This window comes from Osmerus eperlanus, chromosome 19 (genome assembly GCF_963692335.1).
Source record: "Osmerus eperlanus chromosome 19, fOsmEpe2.1, whole genome shotgun sequence".
Lineage (NCBI taxonomy): Eukaryota > Metazoa > Chordata > Actinopteri > Osmeriformes > Osmeridae > Osmerus > Osmerus eperlanus.
Genome location: NC_085036.1, coordinates 12,698,693 through 12,721,335, shown reverse-complemented (window position 1 = coordinate 12,721,335; position 22,643 = coordinate 12,698,693). Strand labels below are relative to the sequence as shown.

The 22,643-nt window shown below is 43.4% G+C and overlaps 7 protein-coding genes across 13 annotated transcripts in view; all 7 read left to right on the top strand.

Annotated features, from left to right (window-relative positions):
* Positions 1–22,643, top strand: part of LOC134039911 (protocadherin gamma-C5-like) — an 88,056-nt gene that overhangs the window by 15,926 nt on the left and 49,487 nt on the right. Inside the window, exon 1 of one of the 7 annotated variants that reach the window (XM_062486083.1) lies at positions 19,646–22,294. The exons of 5 other annotated variants lie outside the window; for them this stretch is intronic. In XM_062486083.1, coding sequence (XP_062342067.1) covers positions 19,856–22,294 — 2,439 coding nt within the window. In that variant the 5' untranslated portion in view covers positions 19,646–19,855. Of the gene's footprint in view, positions 1–19,645; positions 22,295–22,643 lie in introns of those variants that run through there. One more of the 7 variants, XM_062486095.1, reaches the window with a different exon arrangement.
* Positions 215–2,686, top strand: LOC134039990 (protocadherin beta-16-like). Its single transcript, XM_062486212.1, has one exon. The coding sequence runs from the start codon at positions 236–238 to the stop codon at positions 2,684–2,686; it is 2,451 nt and encodes an 816-aa protein (XP_062342196.1). The 5' UTR covers positions 215–235.
* On the top strand, positions 3,267–5,835 carry LOC134039989 (protocadherin gamma-A11-like). Its single transcript, XM_062486211.1, has one exon. The coding sequence runs from the start codon at positions 3,385–3,387 to the stop codon at positions 5,833–5,835; it is 2,451 nt and encodes an 816-aa protein (XP_062342195.1). The 5' UTR covers positions 3,267–3,384.
* On the top strand, positions 6,840–9,356 carry LOC134039987 (protocadherin beta-16-like). Its single transcript, XM_062486210.1, has one exon. The coding sequence runs from the start codon at positions 6,906–6,908 to the stop codon at positions 9,354–9,356; it is 2,451 nt and encodes an 816-aa protein (XP_062342194.1). The 5' UTR covers positions 6,840–6,905.
* LOC134039493 (protocadherin gamma-A4-like) lies at positions 10,382–12,935 on the top strand. The gene has a single exon (XM_062485389.1). It carries the CDS (start codon positions 10,382–10,384, stop codon positions 12,824–12,826), a length of 2,445 nt encoding a protein of 814 aa, XP_062341373.1. The 3' UTR covers positions 12,827–12,935.
* Positions 13,521–15,975, top strand: LOC134039986 (protocadherin gamma-A11-like). The gene has a single exon (XM_062486209.1). It carries the CDS (start codon positions 13,528–13,530, stop codon positions 15,973–15,975), a length of 2,448 nt encoding a protein of 815 aa, XP_062342193.1. The 5' UTR covers positions 13,521–13,527.
* LOC134039985 (protocadherin gamma-A11-like) lies at positions 16,705–19,226 on the top strand. The gene is made up of 2 exons (XM_062486208.1): positions 16,705–19,132; positions 19,218–19,226. The coding sequence occupies exons 1-2, from the start codon at positions 16,721–16,723 to the stop codon at positions 19,224–19,226; spliced, it is 2,421 nt and encodes an 806-aa protein (XP_062342192.1). The 5' UTR covers positions 16,705–16,720.

Below are 22,643 nucleotides of genomic sequence, written 5' to 3'. Positions count from 1 at the left end.
TGTGGTATAGTGCACATTGTTTTCTGCAGTTTTAGTGAAGTACACAGAGTGTCGCTATCTACCAGCAAGTGATGTTTCACGTTTCTCTCCACCCACTTATGGGCGCAGACTTTGTATACGTCGTGATAAAGAACAGTGGTATTTTTGTGATTTAAACGTCGAGGTGGCTGTATTTTCTTTGCCCGAATAATCCTAGGAGGGTCAATTGCAGGAATTGTCTACATCTTTCTGCAGAATGGAATACCTGGGTTTCTCTTTCTCTGCACCGATGTTTTGGTTGGCTTTGTTTCCTCTGCTCTTGCGCAGCAGCAATGGAGATGTGAACTATTCTATTCCTGAGGAGATGAAACGCGGGTCGGTAATAGGAAATATAGCCAAGGATCTGGGACTTGATGCTAGAGGACTATTGTCCCGGAAAGCTCGTTTGGATGTTGACGGTGGAAGCAAACGGTATTGTGATATTAATCTGAACACGGGGGAATTGATCGTCGCTGAAATGATAGATAGAGAAGAGCTTTGCGGCACAAGGCTTTCATGCGTCCTTAAATATGAAATGGTCTTACAAAATCCGTTAGAGTTGCAAAACATAGTCTTGCAGATACAAGATGTTAATGATAACTCTCCACAATTCGGGGAAGACGTTGTGAATTTTGAAATCACAGAGTCAGCAGCCAAAGGCGCTCGCTTTCCTCTAAATCAGGCACACGACGCAGATATAGGCCTGAATTCTGTGCAAAGCTACATATTACAAAGGAACGATCACTTTAGTTTAGCTGTTCATAGTATTGCTGGAGGTGAAAAGCAGAGTGAACTGGTTTTAGAGAAAGAGTTAGATCGAGAGGTAGAGCAGGAGGTGACGTTACTACTAACTGCTGTTGACGGAGGGACTCCGCAGAGATCCGGTACTGTAGTTATACATGTCACAGTGCTTGACGCTAACGATAATAAGCCCGTGTTTAGTCAGAATACCTATACGGTTAATCTGCCTGAAAATTCCCCCATAGGTTCTGTCTTAATGACTGTCTCTGCTACAGACGCAGATGAGGGGCCAAACGGGGAAGTGACGTACGGATTTGGTCCAATCTCAAACAATGTGAAACAATTATTTTCCCTTAATCCCAAAACAGGTGAAGTGATCATAATAGGAGAGATCGATTTTGAAATTGAGTCATTTTATGAATTCAGTGTCCAAGCCAAAGACAATTCAGGCCTAAGTTCTTTAGCTAAAGTTAAGATCGATATTACAGACGTTAATGACAATATCCCAGCTATTTCTGTACAATCTCTGACCAATCCCATCCCTGAGAATATGTTGCCAGGCACAGAGGTGGGCATCATTAATGTACAGGATAAAGACTCTGGTGTCAATAAACAGGTCCGTTGCTCCATCCAGCAGAATGTTCCTTTCAAACTAAACCCCTCCGTTAAAAACTATTATTCCTTAGTTACTACCAGTGAATTAGACCGTGAGCTGATATCAGATTATAACATAACTATCACTGCTACTGATGAGGGGTCTCCACCTTTATCCTCCTCAAAGACAATTAATTTATCTGTGTCTGACGTCAATGACAACCCTCCAGTTTTTGAAGAACAATCATACAGCGCCTATGTGAGTGAAAACAACAAGCCTGGCTCCTCCATATGTTCTGTTACTGCCAGAGACCCAGACTGGAGACAGAACGGCACAGTGGTCTATTCTCTAGTGCCCAGTGAGGTCAACGGTGTCCCCGTGTCTTCATATGTATCCATTAACGGAGACACGGGGGTGATCCATGCCGTGAGAGCATTTGATTATGAACAGTTTAGGAGCTTCAAGGTCCAGGTTGTAGCCAGAGATAACGGTTCTCCTCCACTCAGTAGTATCGTGACTGTGAGTGTCTTCGTAGCAGATGAGAATGACAACTCTCCCCAGATATTATACCCTGCTCCAGCAGGGAACTCCTTGATGACTGAGATGGTCCCCAAAGCTGCTCTGGCAGGGTCCCTGGTTTCCAAGGTGATAGCTGTGGATGCTGACTCTGGCCAGAACGCCTGGCTTTCCTATCAGATTGTGAAATCCACCGATCCAGGACTTTTCACTATCGGTCTCCACAGTGGAGAGATCAGGGCCCAGCGGGACATTTCTGATTCTGACGGTATGAAGCAGAACCTTGTGATATCCGTGAAAGATAACGGACGGCCCTCTATGTCTACAACCTGTGCTGTTTACCTACTGATATCAGATAACCTGGCTGAGGTTCCAGAGCTGAAAGACATGTCTTACGAGGGGAAGGATTCCAAACTAACTTCCTACTTGATCATTGCTCTGGTGTCCGTCTCCACATTTTTCCTGACTTTCATCATTCTCATCCTGGCTGTGAGGTTTTGCCGCAGGAGGAAACCTAGACTGTTGTTTGATGGAGCTGTGGCCATTCCCAGCGCGTATTTCCCTCCTAACTATGCAGAGGTGGATGGAACAGGAACGCTGCGGAGTTCTTACAATTATGACGCTTACCTGACAACGGGCTCACGCACCAGTGACTTCAAGTTTGTCAGATCTTACAACGACAACACGCTGCCAGCTGAAATGACACTAAAAAAGAGTCCAGATCATTTTCTGGAAGGAAGTATCACCACACTGAACACAGCAGGAGAATCTAACGAGGTAAGAACCCTTCATGGATATCCTGTATATGGTGGATAAAATTAGGATGTACTGCTTTCTGCTCTGTTCTTCTCTACTGTATGTTTGTTAAGGCAACGCGTTCCAGTTTCAGCACCTCAACAGAGGGACAGCTCCTTTGTGATTCTGTCAACGTAGTGAATGCAATGTGGTACTTTACTTGCCTTGCACAGAGGTTTTGCTAAATAACGTCTGTAACCGTCTTTAGGGGAAAAAACATAATGATGAAAAGTCATACTGCTTCGTTTAATATTAGCCTTGTTTCTAACAACCAATTCCTCAATCTTAACTCAGTCTGCAATCCGGAGTTCCTAACTGTTTGAATCTTCCTCGGTAGAAATGCATCTGAAAAATTACTTGGAATTAAAGTATTCATTTGCATGAATCATTTATCTAATGTTAGACTTCTGATTACTTAATTTTGGCTTGAATGCAGTTAATGCGACACTTTCATTGTGTCAGGCCTACCACTTTCTGTGAGTGCGGTAGTCGATCACGTTTTTATGCAGTTTTAGGAAAGTACACAGAGTGTCGCTATCTACCAGCAAGTGATGTTTTACGTTTCTCTCCACCCACTTATGGGCGCAGACTTCGTCTACGTCGTGATTAAGAACAGTGGTGTTTTTGTCATTTAGACGACGAGGTGGAGTGTATATTTTTTCCTGGATAAACCCGGATAAGGGCAATAACTAGATAAATTGTCTACATCTTTCTGGAGAATGGACTACCTGGGCCTCTCAGTCTCTGCACCGATGTTTTGGCTGGCTTTGTTTCCTCTGCTCTTGCGGAGCAGCTATGGAGATGTGACCTATTCTATTCCTGAGGAGATGAAACGCGGGTCAGTAATTGGAAATATAGCCAAGGATCTGGGTCTTGATGCTAAAGGACTGTTGTCTCGGAAAGCACGCTTGGATGTTGACGGTAGAAGCAAACGGTATTGTGATATTAATCTTAACACGGGTGAATTGATTGTCGCTGAAATTATCGACAGAGAGAAGCTTTGCGGAAGGAGGCCGTCATGCACCCTAAAATATGAAATTATCTTGGAGGATCCGTTAGAATCACAAAACATTGTTCTGCAAATACAAGATGTCAATGATAATGCTCCACAATTCAGCGACGACGTTGTCAAATTTGAAATCCACGAGTTGGCAGTCAAAGGCACTCGCTTTCCTCTAAATCAGGCACATGACGCAGACATAGGCCTGAATGCTGTCCAAAGCTACAAATTACAAAGGAACGATTATTTTAGTTTAGCTGTTCATAGTATTACTGGAGGTGGGAAACAGAGTGAACTAGTTTTAGACAAAGAATTAGATCGTGAACAACAACAAGATCTGACGTTACTACTTACTGCTGTTGACGGAGGGACTCCACATAGATCTGGTACTGTAGTTATACACGTTACCGTGCTTGATGCTAACGATAATAAACCCGTGTTTAGTCAGAATATCTATAACGTGAATCTTCCTGAAAACTCCCCTATAGATTATGTTGTAATAACTGTGTCTGCCACTGATGCAGATGAGGGGGCCAACGGGGAAGTGATGTACGGATTTGGACCAATTTCAGACGATGCAAAGCAATTATTTTCACTTAATCCCAAAACAGGTGAAGTAAGTGTAATAGGAGAGATTGATTTTGAAACAGAGTCATTTTATGAATTCAGTATCCAAGCCAAAGACAATTCAGGGCTAAGTTCTTTTGCAAACGTCAAGGTTGATATTACAGATGTTAATGATAATGCCCCAGTTATCTCTCTTAAATCTGTGACCAATCCCATCTCTGAGAATGTGTTACCAGGCACAGAGGTGGGCATCATAAATGTTCAGGATAAAGACTCTGGTTTCAATAAACAGGTCCGCTGCTCCATCCAGCAGAACGTTCCTTTCAAACTAAACCCCTCCATTAAAAACTACTATTCCTTAGTAACTACCAGTGAATTAGACCGTGAGCTGATATCAGATTATAACATAACTATCACTGCTACTGACGAGGGCTCTCCACCTTTATCCTCCTCAAAGACTATTCATTTATCTGTCTCTGACGTCAATGACAACCCTCCTGTGTTTGAAGAACAATCCTACAGCGCCTATGTGAGTGAAAATAACAAGCCTGGCTCCTCCATATGTTCTGTTGCTGCCAGAGACCCAGACTGGAGACAGAACGGCACAGTGGTCTATTCTCTAGTGCCCAGTGAGGTCAACGGTGTCCCTGTGTCTTCCTATGTATCCATTAACGGAGACACGGGGGTGATCCATGCCGTGAGAGCATTTGATTATGAACAGTTTAGGAGCTTCAAGGTCCAGGTTGTAGCCAGAGACAACGGTTCTCCTCCACTCAGCAGTAACGTGACTGTGAGCGTCTTCGTAGCAGATGAGAATGACAATTCTCCCCAGATATTATACCCTGCTCCAGCAGGGAACTCCTTGATGACTGAGATGGTCCCCAAAGCTGCTCTGGCAGGGTCCCTGGTTTCCAAGGTGATAGCTGTGGATGCTGACTCTGGCCAGAACGCCTGGCTTTCCTATCAGATTGTGAAATCCACCGATCCGGGACTTTTCACTATCGGTCTCCACAGTGGAGAGATCAGGGCCCAGCGGGACATTTCTGATTCTGACGGTATGAAGCAGAACCTTGTGATATCTGTGAGAGATAACGGACAGCCCTCTATGTCTACAACCTGTGCTGTTTACCTACTGATATCAGATAACCTGGCTGAGGTTCCAGAGCTGAAAGACATGTCTTACGAGGGGAAGGATTCTAAACTAACTTCCTACTTGATCATCGCTCTGGTGTCCGTCTCCACCTTTTTCCTGACTTTCATCATTCTCATCCTGGCCGTGAGGTTTTGCCGCAGGAGGAAACCTAGACTGTTGTTTGATGGAGCTGTGGCCATTCCCAGCGCGTATTTCCCTCCTAACTATGCAGAGGTGGATGGAACAGGAACGCTGCGGAGTTCTTACAATTATGACGCTTACCTGACAACGGGCTCACGCACCAGTGACTTCAAGTTTGTCAGATCATACAACGACAACACTCTGCCAGCTGAAATGACACTAAAAAAGAGTCCAGATCATTTTCTGGAAGGAAGTATCACCACACTGAACACAGCAGGAGAAACTAACGAGGTAAGAACCCTTCATGGAGATCCTGTCTGTGGTGAATAAAATGAGCAGAGATTCAGCTGCACATTTTGTCTATCTTCATAACAACCAGCTAAAAGTAATACTCTTATTTCATGTAGTTGGTGAAATCCATATTGAATGATATGAGGGAACTTTATTCTATGCCACCATGCTATATTGATTTACTTATTTAAACTGTTCATGTAAGAACAAGTGGTTTGAGGCTTGAGGTTTTATCTTAATTTTAATCTGGTGGTCTAAACTGATGAAGGCATGGATTTCTATGTGATACATTTTTTTTTAAACTTATAATTTTTTCGTTTCGTTCTCCTTGTCATGAATACAGAATTGATCACAACTTCATAATTTTCTCTACCGAATGCTTTTGTCTGCCAATTGCGTTGTCGTTACGTTCGAAAGGGAAACTTGTGCCGTTTTCAGCACCACAACAGCCGAACAGCTACCGTATGTTTCTGTCAGTCTGTTCAAAGAGACTTGGCATTGTGCTCTTCCTGAAATGAATCTGGAATGAATAGTCTGTTATTGTAAGCGTCTTTCACACCTTAATTATGAAAAGTCTTAATGATTTTAATGACAGGCATGTTTTGTGTGTAAGGAATGTTTTGTGGGGCAATATTAGTTCATTATGTATCGACTACAACCAAAATGCAATTCGGATTTGGTAGATGTTGATATTTGAATTAAAATACATACGTATGAAACATTACTTGACATGAAAGCATAGATCTAAATTTGCATCCATAATTTAGTTACATAACGTTAGACCTCAGAGTTGTTGATCTCAGTTAAATAGTGTTTACGCCACTTTTATCTTTTATCTTGGTAGACTTACCACTGAACATTGAGTCTGTGAAAGTGGCATGGTGCATACCGTCTTCTGCAGTTTTAGTAAAGTACACAGAGTGTCGCTATCTACCAGCAAGTGATGTTTCACGTTTCTCTCCACCCACTTATGGGCACAGACATCGTGTACGTCGTGATTAAGAATTGTGGCGTTTTGTCATTTAGTCGACGAGGTGGAGTGTATATTTTGCTTGAGTAAACCCGTATAAGAGCAATAACTAGAGGAATTGTCTACATATTTCTGGAAAATGGAATACCTGGGCCTCTCTGTCTCTGCACCGATGTTTTGGCTGGCTTTGTTTCCTCTGCTCTTGCGCAGCAGCTATGGAGATGTGACCTATTCTATTCCTGAGGAGATGAAACGTGGATCGGTAATAGGAAATATAGCCAAGGATTTGGGACTTGATGCTAAAGGATTGTTGTCTCGGAAAGCTCGCTTGGATGTTGATCGTAGAAGCAAACGGTATTGTGATATTAATCTGAACACGGGTGAATTGATTGTCGCTGAAAAAATTGACAGAGAGGAGCTTTGCGGCACGAGGCTTTCATGCTCCCTAAAATATGAAATGATCCTAGAGAACCCATTAGAATCACATAATATAATTTTGCAAATACAAGATGTCAATGACAATATTCCACAATTTAGCGAAGATTTTGTGAAATTTGAGATCAGAGAGTCAGCAGACAAAGGCGCTCGCTTTCCTCTGAATCAGGCACACGACGCAGATATAGGCCTGAATTCTGTGCAAAGCTACATATTACAAAGGAACGATCACTTTAGTTTAGCTGTTCATAGTATTGTTGGAGGTGAAAAGCAGAGTGAACTGGTTTTAGAGAAAGAGTTAGATCGAGAGGTAGAGCAGGAGGTGACGTTACTACTAACTGCTGTTGACGGAGGGACTCCGCAGAGATCCGGTACTGTAGTTATACATGTCACCGTGCTTGACGCTAACGATAATAAGCCCATGTTTAGTCAGAATACCTATACGGTTAATCTGCCTGAAAATTCCCCCATAGGTTCAGTAATAATGACTGTGTCTGCTAAAGACGCAGATGAGGGGCCAAACGGGGAAGTGACGTACGGATTTGGTCCAATCTCAAACAATGTGAAACAATTATTTTCCCTTAATCCCAAAACAGGTGAAGTGATCATAATAGGAGAGATCGATTTTGAAATTGAGTCATTTTATGAATTCAGTGTCCAAGCCAAAGACAATTCAGGCCTAAGTTCTTTAGCTAAAGTTAAGATCGATATTACAGACGTAAATGATAACGCACCAGTTATTTCTCTAAAATCCTTGACCAATCCCATCCCTGAGAATGTGTTGCCAGGCACAGAGGTGGGCATCATTAATGTACAGGATGAAGACTTTGGTGTCAACAAACAGGTCCGCTGCTCCATCCAGCAGAATGTTCCTTTCAAACTAAACCCCTCCATTAAAAACTACTATTCCTTAGTAACTACCAGTGAATTAGACCGTGAGCTGATATCAGATTATAACATAACTATAACTGCTATTGACGAGGGCTCTCCACCTTTATCCTCCTCAAAAACTATTCATTTATCTGTCTCTGACGTCAATGACAACCCTCCTGTGTTTGAAGAACAATCCTACAGCGCCTATGTGAGTGAAAATAACAAGCCTGGCTCCTCCATATGTTCTGTTACTGCCAGAGACCCAGACTGGAGACAGAACGGCACAGTGGTCTATTCTCTAGTGCCCAGTGAGGTCAACGGTGTCCCTGTGTCTTCATATGTATCCATTAACGGAGACACTGGGGTGATCCATGCCATGAGAGCATTTGATTATGAACAGTTTAGGAGCTTCAAGGTCCAGGTTGTAGCCAGAGACAACGGTTCTCCTCCACTCAGCAGTAACGTCACTGTGAGCGTCTTCGTAGCAGATGAGAATGACAACTCTCCTCAGATATTATATCCTGCTCCAGCAGGGAACTCCTTGATGACTGAGATGGTCCCCAAAGCTGCTCTGGCAGGGTCCCTGGTTTCCAAGGTGATAGCTGTGGATGCTGACTCTGGCCAGAACGCCTGGCTTTCCTATCAGATTGTGAAATCCACCGATCCGGGACTTTTCACTATCGGTCTCCACAGTGGAGAGATCAGGGCCCAGCGGGACATTTCTGATTCTGACGGTATGAAGCAGAACCTTGTGATATCTGTGAAAGATAACGGACAGCCCTCTATGTCTACAACCTGTGCCGTTTACCTACTGATATCAGATAACCTGGCTGAGGTTCCAGAGCTGAAAGACATGTCTTACGAGGGGAAGGATTCTAAACTCACTTCCTACTTGATCATCGCTCTGGTGTCCGTCTCCACCTTTTTCCTGACTTTCATCATTCTCATCCTGGCCGTGAGGTTTTGCCGCAGGAGGAAACCTAGACTGTTGTTTGATGGAGCTGTGGCCATTCCCAGCGCGTATTTCCCTCCTAACTATGCAGAGGTGGATGGAACAGGAACGCTGCAGAGTTCTTACAATTATGACGCTTACCTGACAACGGGCTCACGCACCAGTGACTTCAAGTTTGTCAGATCTTACAACGACAACACGCTGCCAGCCGAAATGACACTAAAAAAGAGTCCGGATCATTTTCTAGAAGGAAGTATCACTACACTGAACACAGCAGGGGAATCTAGCGAGGTAAGAACCCTTCATGGAGATCCTGTCTGTGGTGATTAAAATGAGCATAAATGCAGCTGCACATTTTGTCTAACCTCATAACAATCAGCTAAAAGTAATAGAAAAATTATCTATTTGGCGGACTGCATATGGAATAGATTGAGGACAGTTTTTTACCCGTCAATTAACTTTTTAAAACATTGCACATTTAACTTTTTAAAACATTGCATGTAAGAACAACAGGTTTTAGCTTGTCTGAATTTCAACTTGGTGGTCTACACGAATAGAGGCATGGATTTTTTGTGTGGGAAAACAATTTTAACTTATACAATATTTTTTTTCGTTTTCATTGTCATGCAGATAGGATTTATCAAACCTACTTCATGGTTTTTGTACCGAATGCTTTTGTATGTCACTGTGTCACTTGCATTGTCGTTACATTCGTCAGGGAAACGTTTGCCGTTTTCAGCACCACAACAACCGGACAGCTACCGTATGTTTGTATCAGTGTATTCAAACGAACTTGGCACTGTGCTTGTCTTGAAATGAAGCTAGAATGAATAGCATGTCTGTTATTGTTGTCTTAAAGTCTTAATTATCTTAATGATAGGCATGTTTCGTGTGTTATACTACTTGATGATTTATCGCCCACAACCGAGTTGTAATTTAGAGTTGGTAAATTTGTATAATTGAACTAAAATACATACTTACTGGACATTAAAGCATAGATGTAAATGTGAATCCATAATAAACATAACGTTAGACCTCAGAGTCATTGATCTCAGTTAAATTGTATTTACGCCACTTTCATCTTGGTAGCCTTGCCAACGAGTCTCTGAGTGTGGTATGCATACTGTTTTCTGCAGTTTTAGTAAAGTACACAGAGTGTCGCTATCTACCAGCAAGTGATGTTTCACGTTTCTCTCCACCCACTTATGGGCGAAGACTTCGTGTACGTCGTGATAAAGAACATTGGTGTTTTTGTGATTTAGACGTCGAAGTAGAGTGTACGTTTTTGCCTGGATAAACCCGTATAAGAGCAATACATACAGGGATTGTCTAAATCTTTCCAGAGAATGGAATACATGCTCTCTGTCTCTGCACCGATGTTTTGGCTGGCTTTGTTTCCTCTGCTCTTGCGCAGCAGCTATGGAGATGTGACCTATTCTATTCCTGAGGAGATGAAACGCGGGTCGGTAATAGGAAATATAGCCAAGGATCTGGGACTTGATACTAAAGGACTGTTGTCTCGGAAAGCTCGCTTGGATGTTGACGGTGGAAGCAAACGGTATTGTGATATTAATCTAAACACGGGTGAATTGATCGTCGCTGAAATAATTGACAGAGAGCAGCTTTGCGACAGGAGGCTTTTATGTTCCCTTAAATATGAAATTATATTGGAGAATCCGTTAGAGTCCCAAAACATTGTTTTGCAAATACAAGATATAAATGATAACGCTCCGCAATTCGGCGAAGAGGTTGTCAAATTTGAAATCCACGAGTTGGCAGTCAAGGGCGCTCGCTTTTCTCTAAATCAGGCACATGACGCAGACATAGGCCTGAATGCTGTGCAAAGCTACACATTACAAAGGAACGATCACTTTAATTTGGCCGTTCATACTAATCCAAGAGGAGGAAAATACGGTGAACTTGTTTTAGAGAAAGAATTAGATCGTGAGGTAGAGCAGGAGGTGACGTTACTACTTACTGCTGTTGACGGTGGGATTCCGCAGAGATCCGGTACTGTAGTTATACAAGTCACGGTGCTTGATGCTAATGATAACAAACCAGTGTTTAGTCTGACTGAATATAAAGTAAGTCTGCCGGAAAACTCTCCCGTAAATCATGTCTTTATTACCGTGTCTGCTACAGACGCAGATGAGGGGGCAAACGGGGAAGTGACGTACGGATTCGGTCCAATTTCAGACGATGCAAAGAAATTATTTGCTCTGAATAGCAAAACGGGTGAAATAACTATTGTTGGACAGATAGACTTTGAAAAGGAGTCAATATATGAATTCAGTATTCAAGCAAAAGACAATGCAGGACTCACTTCATTTGCCAACGTTAAAATCGATATTACTGATGTTAATGATAATGCCCCAGTTATTTCACTTAAATCCCTGACAAATCCCATCCCTGAAAATGTGTTACCCGGCACAGAGGTGGGCATCATTAATGTGCAGGACAAAGACTTTGGTGTCAATAAACAGGTCCGCTGCTCCATCCAGCAGAATGTTCCTTTCAAATTAAACCCCTCCATTAAAAACTATTATTCCTTAATAACTACCAGTGAATTAGACCGTGAGCTGATATCAGATTATAACATAACTATCACTGCTACTGACGAGGGGTCTCCACCTTTATCCTCCTCAAAGACTATTCAGTTATCCGTCTCTGACGTCAATGACAACCCTCCTGTGTTTGAAGAACAATCCTACAGCGCCTATGTGAGTGAAAATAACAAGCCTGGCTCCTCCATATGTTCTGTTACTGCCAGAGACCCAGACTGGAGACAGAACGGCACAGTGGTCTATTCTCTAGTGCCCAGTGAGGTCAACGGTGTCCCTGTGTCTTCATATGTATCCATTAACGGAGACACAGGGGTGATCCATGCCGTGAGAGCATTTGATTATGAACAGTTTAGGAGCTTCAAGGTCCAGGTTGTAGCCAGAGACAACGGTTCTCCTCCACTCAGCAGTAACGTGACTGTGAGCGTCTTCGTAGCAGATGAGAATGACAACTCTCCTCAGATATTATACCCTGCTCCAGCAGGGAACTCCTTGATGACTGAGATGGTCCCCAAAGCTGCTCTGGCAGGCTCCCTTGTTTCCAAGGTGATAGCTGTGGATGCTGACTCTGGCCAGAACGCTTGGCTTTCGTATCAGATTGTGAAGTCCACCGATCCGGGACTTTTCACTATCGGTCTCCACAGTGGAGAGATCAGGGCCCAGCGGGACATTTCTGATTCTGACGGTATGAAGCAGAACCTTGTGATATCTGTGAAAGATAACGGACAGCCCTCTATGTCTTCAACCTGTGCTGTTTACCTACTGATATCAGATAACCTGGCTGAGGTTCCAGAGCTGAAAGACATGTCTTACGAGGGGAAGGATTCTAAACTGACTTCCTACTTGATCATCGCTCTGGTGTCCGTCTCCACCTTTTTTCTGACTTTCATCATTCTCATCCTGGCCGTGAGGTTTTGCCGCAGGAGGAAACCTAGACTGTTGTTTGATGGAGCTGTGGCCATTCCCAGCGCGTATTTCCCTCCTAACTATGCAGAGGTGGATGGAACAGGAACGCTGCGGAGTTCTTACAATTATGACGCTTACCTGACAACGGGCTCACGCACCAGTGACTTCAAGTTTGTCAGATCTTACAACGACAACACGCTGCCAGCCGAAATGACACTAAAAAAGAGTCCAGATCATTTTCTGGAAGGAAGTATCACCACACTGAATACAGCAGGAGAATCTAACGAGGTAAGAACCCTTCATGGAGATCCTGTCTGTGGTGGATACAATTAGCAGGATGTACTGTTGTCTGTTCTGTTCTACTGTACTGTACGTTTGTTAAGGAAACCCGTTCCGGTTTCAGCACCTCAACGTAGGGACAGCTCCCTTGTGATTCGGTCAGCGTAGTGAATGCTTTGTGGCACTGTACTTGCCTTGAACAGAGGTTGTGCTAAATAACGTGTGCAACCGTTTTTGGGGAGAAAAAAAATCTTGATGAAAAGTCACAATGCTTTGACTAATAATAGGCTTGTTTCGTACGTAATACTAGAAACCAATTCCTCAATAATAACCCAAGCAGCTATTCGGATATTTTGAATGTATATTTCTTCCCTCAGTAGAAATGCATTTGATATATTACTTGACAATGAAAGGTTTATTTTACATACAATATTAAGCTGGCGTTAGACTTCAAAATCGTGCAATGCAGGCTAGGACCCTCTTGACAGATCTACTACTTATCATTGAGTCTGTGACTGCAGTAGTGGTTCACGTTTTTTATGCAGTTTTAGTAAAGTACACAGAGTGTCGCTATCTACCAGCAAGTGATGTTTCACGTTTCTCTCCACCCACTTCTGGGCGCAGACTTCGTGTACGTCGTGATAAAGAACAGTGGTGTTTTTGTAATTCTGCCGTCGAGAAAGAGTGCATGTTGTTGTCTGGATAAACCCGTATTAAAGCACAACATGCAGGAATTGTCTAAATCTATCTGGATAATGGAATACCTGGGCCTCTCTGTCTCTGCACCGATGTTTTGGCTGGCTTTGTTTCCTCTGCTCTTGCGCACCAGCTATGGAGATGTGACCTATTCTATTCCTGAAGAGATGAAACGCGGGTCGGTGATAGGAAATATAGCCAAGGATCTGGGACTTGATGGTAAAGGACTGTTGTCTCGGAAAGCTCGCTTGGACGTTGATCGTAGAAGCAAACGGTATTGTGATATTAATCTGAACACGGGTGAATTGATCGTCGCAGAAATTATAGACAGAGAGAAACTTTGTGGCACGAGGCTTTCATGCACCTTAAAATATGAAATGATCTTAGAGAACCCTTTAGAATCACATAACATCGTTTTGCAAATACAAGATGTCAATGATAATGCTCCGAAATTCGGGGAAGACGTTGTCAAATTTGAGATCAGAGAGTCAGCAGACAAAGGCGCTCGCTTTCCTCTAAATCAGGCACATGACGCAGACATAGGCCTGAATGCTGTTCAAAGCTACACATTACAAAGGAACGATCACTTCAGTTTAGCAGTTCATAGTATTACTGGAGGAGAAAAACAGAGTGAACTAGTTTTAGAAAAAGAACTAGATCGTGAGGTAGAGCAGGAGGTGACGTTGCTACTTACTGCTGTTGACGGAGGGACTCCACAGAGATCCGGTACTGTAGTTATACACGTCACAGTGCTTGATGCAAATGATAATAAACCAGTATTTAGTCAGACTATCTATGAGGTCAATCTACAAGAGAATTCTCCTATAGGTTCTGTTGTAATTACTGTGTCTGCTACAGACGCAGATGAGGGATTAAACGGGGAAGTGACGTACGGATTTGGTCCAATTTCAGACGATGCAAAGCAATTATTTTCCCTTAATCCCAAAACAGGTGAAGTCATTGTTATAGCAGAGATTGATGCTGAAACTGAGTCATTTTATGAATTCAGTATTCATGCCAAAGATAACTCAGGCTTAAGTTCTTTATCTAAAATTAAGATCGATATTACAGATATGAATGATAATGCCCCAGTTATCTCTCTAAAATCATTGACCAATCCCATCCCTGAGAATGTGTTGCCAGGCACAGAGGTGGGCATCATTAATGTACAGGATGAAGACTCTGGTGTCAACAAACAGGTCCGCTGCTCCATACAGCAGAATGTTCCTTTTAAACTAAACCCCTCCATTAAAAACTACTATTCCTTAGTAACTACCAGTGAATTAGACCGTGAGCTGATATCAGATTATAACATAACTATCACTGCTACTGACGAGGGGTCTCCACCTTTATCCTCCTCAAAGACTATTCATTTATCTGTCTCTGACGTCAATGACAACCCTCCTGTGTTTGAAGAACAATCCTACAGCGCCTATGTGAGTGAAAATAACAAGCCTGGCTCCTCCATATGTTCTGTTACTGCCAGAGACCCAGACTGGAGACAGAACGGCACAGTGGTCTATTCTCTAGTGCCCAGTCAGGTCAACGGTGTCCCCGTGTCTTCATATGTATCCATTAACGGAGACACGGGGGTGATCCATGCCGTGAGAGCATTTGATTATGAACAGTTTAGGAGCTTCAAGGTCCAGGTTGTAGCCAGAGACAACGGTTCTCCTCCACTCAGCAGTAACGTGACTGTGAGCGTCTTCGTAGCAGATGAGAATGACAACTCTCCTCAGATATTATACCCTGCTCCAGCAGGGAACTCCTTGATGACTGAGATGGTCCCCAAAGCTGCTCTGGCAGGGTCCCTGGTTTCCAAGGTGATAGCTGTGGATGCTGACTCTGGCCAGAACGCCTGGCTTTCCTATCAGATTGTGAAATCCACCGATCCAGGACTTTTCACTATCGGTCTTCACAGTGGAGAGATCAGGGCCCAGCGGGACATTTCTGATTCTGACGGTATGAAGCAGAACCTTGTGATATCTGTGAAAGATAACGGACAGCCCTCTATGTCAACAACCTGTGCTGTTTACCTACTGATATCAGATAACCTGGCTGAGGTTCCAGAGCTGAAAGACATGTCTTACGAGGGGAAGGATTCTAAACTGACTTCCTACTTGATCATCGCTCTGGTGTCCGTCTCCACCTTTTTCCTGACTTTCATCATTCTCATCCTGGCCGTGAGGTTTTGCCGCAGGAGGAAACCTAGACTGTTGTTTGATGGAGCTGTGGCCATTCCCAGCGCGTATTTCCCTCCTAACTATGCAGAGGTGGATGGAACAGGAACGCTGCGGAGTTCTTACAATTATGACGCTTACCTGACAACGGGCTCACGCACCAGTGACTTCAAGTTTGTCAGATCTTACAACGACAACACGCTGCCAGCCGAAATGACACTAAAAAAGAGTCCAGATCATTTTCTGGAAGGAAGTATCACCACACTGAACACAGCAGGAGAATCTATCGAGGTAAGAACCCTTCATGGAGATCCTGTCTGTGGTTAATAAGATGAGCTGGGATGCAACTGCACATTCTGTCTAACCTCATAACAATTAGCTCTAATCTTACATATTCAATTGGGAGTACATTAAGAAAACCGAGCCGTTGTAGCAAATCGTCATTATTTGTTTTGAAACCTTATTGTGTTGTTTCTACGACAATGAGCTATTTCATATACTAGGGTGTCTTGTTCCTTTTCAAATAATAATATCAGTCACTTTGCTACAGAAGCGATTTCGTTTTGTATATCGAAACCAAAGCAAATTTCAGAACCTTGACCTGTGGACAGCTCCCGTGTTTTTCTTTCAGTCCAGTGAACATTTTGTGGACCTTTTTGAACGAGATAAACGACAGAATAGTTTGAGTGTGTTATTTGGATAGTCTTGTATTGATTATGAATTAAGAGTGACATTCATGAACCCCAACGTGTGACTTGCGTTTAGAATCCAAGAATGAAATGGAAGCATAGTCTCCACTTAGAACGTGGTGGTCCTACGACTGATAATGCAGCGAGTGAGTTGTGCAGGATATTTTCTGCAGTTTTAGTAAAGTACACAGAGTGTCGCTATCTACCAGCAAGTGATGTTTCACGTTTCTCTCCACCCACTTATGGGCGCAGACTTCGTGTACGTCGTGATTAAGGACAGTAGTGTTTTTGTCATTTATACGTCGAGGTAGAGTGTGTATTTTTGCCTGGAAAAACCTGTGTAGGAGCAATACCTAGAGGTATTGTCTACATCTTTCTGGAGAATGGAATACCTGGGCCTCTCTGTCTCTACAACGATGTTTTGGCTGGCTTTGTTTCCTCTGCTCTTGCGCAGCAGCTATGGAGATTTGAGCTATTCTATTCCTGAGGAGATGAAACGCGGGTCGGTAATAGGAAATATAGCCAAGGATCTGGGACTTGATGCTAAAGGACTATTGTCTCGAAAAGCTCGTTTGGATGTTGACGGTGGAAGCAAACGGTATTGTGATATCAATCTGAACACGGGTGAACTGATCGTCGCTGAAATGATAGACAGGGAGCAGCTTTGCGGCAGGAGGCTTTCATGTTCCCTGAAATATGAAATTATACTGGAGAATCCCTTAGAATCACATAACATCGTTTTGCAGATACAAGATATCAACGATAATGCTCCACAATTCGTGCAAGAGGTTGTTAAATTCGAGATCAGAGAATCTGCAGACAAAGGCGCTCGCTTTGCGGTAAATCAAGCACTTGACGCAGACATAGGCGTTAATGGAGTTCAAAGCTATACATTACAAAGAAACGAACACTTTAGTTTAGCGGTTCATACTAATCCAAGGGGGGGAAAGCATGGGGAACTTGTTTTAGAAAATGAATTAGATCGCGAAAAAGAGCAAGAATTGACGTTACTGCTAACAGCTGTTGATGGAGGAACTCCACCGAGATCCGGCACTGTCATTGTACACATCACTGTGCTAGACGCTAACGATAACAAACCAGTATTTAGTGAGAGTGAATATAAAGTCAGTCTGCCTGAGAATTCCCCCGTAGGTTATCTTGTAATTACTGTGTCTGCCACAGACGCAGACGAGGGGTTGAACGGGGAAGTGACGTATGAATTTGGTCCAATTACAGACGATGTTAAGAAATTATTTACACTCAACAGTAAAACAGGTGAAATAAGCGTAGTCGGACAGATGGATTTTGAAAAGGAGTCAATTTATGATTTCAGTATACAAGCTAAAGATACCTCTGGTCTGACTTCTTTTACGAATGTTGTAGTCGAAATAACAGATGTAAATGACAATGCTCCACTTATCTCTATTAAATCTCTGACCAATCCCATCCCTGAGAATGTGTTACCAGGCACAGAGGTAGGCATCATTAATGTACAGGATAAAGACTCTGGTGTCAACAAACAGGTCCGCTGCTCCATACAGCAGAATGTTCCTTTTAAACTAAACCCCTCCATTAAAAACTACTATTCCTTAGTAACTACCAGTGAATTAGACCGTGAGCTGATATCAGATTATAACATAACTATCACTGCTACTGACGAGGGGTCTCCACCTTTATCCTCCTCAAAGACTATTCATTTATCTGTCTCTGACGTCAATGACAACCCTCCTGTGTTTGAAGAGCAATCCTACAGCGCCTATGTGAGTGAAAATAACAAGCCTGGCTCCTCCATATGTTCTGTTACTGCCAGAGACCCAGACTGGAGACAGAACGGCACAGTGGTCTATTCTCTAGTGCCCAGTGAGGTCAACGGTGTCCCTGTGTCTTCATATGTATCCATTAACGGAGACACGGGGGTGATCCATGCCGTGAGAGCATTTGATTATGAACAGTTTAGGAGCTTCAAAGTCCAGGTTGTAGCCAGAGACAACGGTTCTCCTCCACTCAGCAGTAACGTGACGGTGAGCGTCTTCGTAGCAGATGAGAATGACAACTCTCCCCAGATATTATACCCTGCTCCAGCAGGGAACTCCTTGATGACTGAGATGGTCCCCAAAGCTGCTCTGGCAGGGTCCCTGGTTTCCAAGGTGATAGCTGTGGATGCTGACTCTGGCCAGAACGCCTGGCTTTCCTATCAGATTGTGAAATCCTCCGATCCGGGACTTTTCACTATCGGTCTCCACAGTGGAGAGATCAGGGCCCAGCGGGACATTTCTGATTCTGACGGTATGAAGCAGAACCTTGTGATATCTGTGAAAGATAACGGACAGCCCTCTATGTCAACAACCTGTGCTGTTTACCTACTGATATCAGATAACCTGGCTGAGGTTCCAGAGCTGAAAGACATGTCTTACGAGGGGAAGGATTCTAAACTCACTTCCTACTTGATCATCGCTCTGGTGTCCGTCTCCACCTTTTTCCTGACTTTCATCATTCTCATCCTGGCCGTGAGGTTTTGCCGCAGGAGGAAACCTAGACTGTTGTTTGATGGAGCTGTGGCCATTCCCAGCGCGTATTTCCCTCCTAACTATGCAGAGGTGGATGGAACAGGAACGCTGCGGAGTTCTTACAATTATGACGCTTACCTGACAACGGGCTCACGCACCAGTGACTTCAAGTTTGTCAGATCTTACAATGACAACACGCTGCCAGCTGAAATGACACTAAAAAAGAGTCCAGATCACTTTCTGGAAGGAAGTATCACCACACTGAACACAGCAGGAGAATCTAACGAGGTAAGAACCCTTCATGGAGATCCTGTCTGTGGTGAATAAAATGATTAGGATGTACTGATGTCTGTTATGTTCTATTGCACTGTAGGTTTGCTAGGGAAACACGTTCCTGTTTCAGCACCTCAACACAAGAACAGCTCCCTTGTGATTCGGTCAGCGTAGTGTATGCAATGTGGCACTATTCTTACCTTGAACAGAGGTTGTGCTAAATAACGTGTGTAACCGTTGTTAGGGAACAAAATATTTACGAAAAGTCATACTGCTTCGCTTAATATTTGACTCGTTTCTAGCGACCAGTTCCTCAATCATAACCCAATCTGAAATCCGGAGTTCTTAATTGTTTATATCTTCCTCTGTAGAAATGCATATGAAGTCTTACTTTACAAGAAAGTATCAATTTGCATCCATCATTGATCTAACGTTAGACTTCAGACTACTTGATTTCAGTTAGAATGAAGGTTTTGTGCCACTTTAATCTTGGCAGACCCATATCTTTCATTTAGCCTGTGAGTGTGGTTGTGGTTCACGTTTTTTATGCAGTTTTAGTAAAGTACACAGAGTGTCGCTATCTACCAGCAAGTGATGTTTCACGTTTCTCTCCACCCACTTATGGGCGCAGACTTTTTGTAGACTATACGTCGTGATTAGAACATTGGTGTTTTTGTCATTTCAACGTCGAGGTAGTGTGTATATTTTTGCACAAATAAACCTGGATAAGAGCGTAACATGCAGGAATTGTCTACATCTTTCTGGAGAATGGAATACCTTGGTCTCTCTGTCTCTGCACCGATGTTTTGGCTGGCTTTGTTTCCTCTGCTCTTGCGTAGCAGCTATGGAGATGTGACCTATTCTATTCCTGAGGAGATGAAACGCGGGTCTGTAATAGGACATATAGCCAAGGATCTGGGACTCGATGCCAAAGGACTGTTGTCTCGGAAAGCTCGCTTGGATGTTGATGGTGATAACAAACGGTATTGTGATATTAATCTGAACACTGGAGAATTGATCGTCGCTGAAATAATAGACAGAGAGAAGCTTTGCGGCAGGAGGCTTTCCTGCTCTTTGAAATACGAATTTATCTTGGAGAACCCATTAGAGTCACATAATATAGTTTTGCAAATACACGATGTCAATGATAATGCTCCACAATTTGGGGAAGACGTGAAATTTGAGATCAGAGAGTCAGCAGTCAAAGGCGCTCGCTTTCCTCTAAATCAAGCACATGACGCAGACATAGGCCTAAATGCTGTTCAGAGCTACACATTACAGAGGAATGAACACTTTAGTTTAGCTGTTAACACTAATGCTGGAAGTGGAAAACAGAGTGAACTGGTTCTGGAGAAAGAATTAGATCGTGAGGTAGAGCAGGAGGTGACGTTACTATTAACAGCTGTTGACGGAGGGACTCCGCAGAGATCCGGTACTGCAGTTATACACGTCACCGTGCTTGATGCTAACGATAATAAACCTATATTTAGTGAGAACGTCTACAAGGTTAATCTACCTGAAAACTCCCCTATCGGTTCTGTTGTAATTACTGTGTCTGCTGCAGACGCAGATGAGGGGGCAAACGGCGAAGTGACGTACGGATTTGGTCCCATTGCAGACGATATAAAGACATTATTTTTTCTTCATCCAAAAACAGGTGAAATAAGCATAGTTGGAGAGATCGATTTCGAAAAGGAGTCAATTTATGAATTTATTATCCAAGCCAAAGATAACTCAGGACTGAGTTCCATTTCAAACGTCAGGGTTGAAATAACAGATATAAATGATAACACCCCCGTCATCTCTCTTAAATCTCTGACCAACCCCATTCCTGAGAATGTGTTACCAGGCACAGAGGTGGGCATCATTAATGTACAGGATAAAGACTCTGGTGTCAATAAACAGGTCCGCTGCTCCATCCAGCAGAATGTTCCTTTCAAACTGAACCCCTCCATTAAAAACTACTATTCCTTAGTAACTACCAGTGAATTAGACCGTGAGCTGATATCAGATTATAACATAACTATCACTGCTACTGACGAGGGGTCTCCACCTTTATCCTCCTCAAAGACTATTCATTTATCTGTCTCTGACGTCAATGACAACCCTCCTGTGTTTGAAGAGCAATCCTACAGCGCCTATGTGAGTGAAAATAACAAGCCTGGCTCCTCCATATGTTCTGTTACTGCCAGAGACCCAGACTGGAGACAGAACGGCACAGTGGTCTATTCTCTAGTGCCCAGTCAGGTCAACGGTGTCCCTGTGTCTTCATATGTATCTATTAACGGAGACACGGGGGTGATCCATGCCGTGAGAGCATTTGATTATGAACAGTTTAGGAGCTTCAAGGTCCAGGTTGTAGCCAGAGACAACGGTTCTCCTCCACTCAGCAGTAACGTGACTGTGAGCGTCTTCGTAGCAGATGAGAATGACAACTCTCCCCAGATATTATACCCTGCTCCAGCAGGGAACTCCTTGATGACTGAGATGGTCCCCAAAGCTGCTCTGGCAGGGTCCCTGGTTTCCAAGGTGATAGCTGTGGATGCTGACTCTGGCCAGAACGCCTGGCTTTCCTATCAGATTGTGAAATCCACCGATCCGGGACTTTTCACTATCGGTCTCCACAGTGGAGAGATCAGGGCCCAGAGGGACATTTCTGATTCTGACGGTATGAAGCAGAACCTTGTGATATCTGTGAAAGATAACGGACATCCCTTTATGTCAACAACCTGTGCTGTTTACCTACTGATATCAGATAACCTGGCTGAGGTTCCAGAGCTGAAAGACATGTCTTACGAGGGGAAGGATTCTAAACTCACTTCCTACTTGATCATCGCTCTGGTGTCCGTCTCCACCTTTTTCCTGACTTTCATCATTCTCATCCTGGCCGTGAGGTTTTGCCGCAGGAGGAAACCTAGACTGTTGTTTGATGGAGCTGTGGCCATTCCCAGCGCGTATTTCCCTCCTAACTATGCAGAGGTGGATGGAACAGGAACGCTGCGGAGTTCTTACAATTATGACGCTTACCTGACAACGGGCTCACGCACCAGTGACTTCAAGTTTGTCAGATCTTACAATGACAACACGCTGCCAGCTGAAATGACACTAAAAAAGAGTCCAGATCACTTTCTGGAAGGAAGTATCACCACACTGAACACAGCAGGAGAATCTAACGAGGTAAGAACCCTTCATGGAGATTCTGTCTGTGGTTATTAAAATGAGCAGGACGTACTGCTGTCTGTTCTGTTCTCCTGCACTGGAAACACGTTCCTGTTTCAGCACCTCAATGTAGGGACAGCTCTCGTGTTAATGTCAGAGTAGTGAATGCATTGTAGCTCTGTACTGGCCTTGAACAGAGGCTTTGCTGAACAATTCCTGTAAACCTTTAATTTTTTTATGAAAAGTCAGAAGGCTTCGACTTATATTAGTCTTGTTTCGTAAGATATACTAGCCACTAATTCCTCAATTATAACCCAAGCTTCAATTCGGAGTTCTTAGTTGTTTATTTCTTTCCTCAGTAGAAATG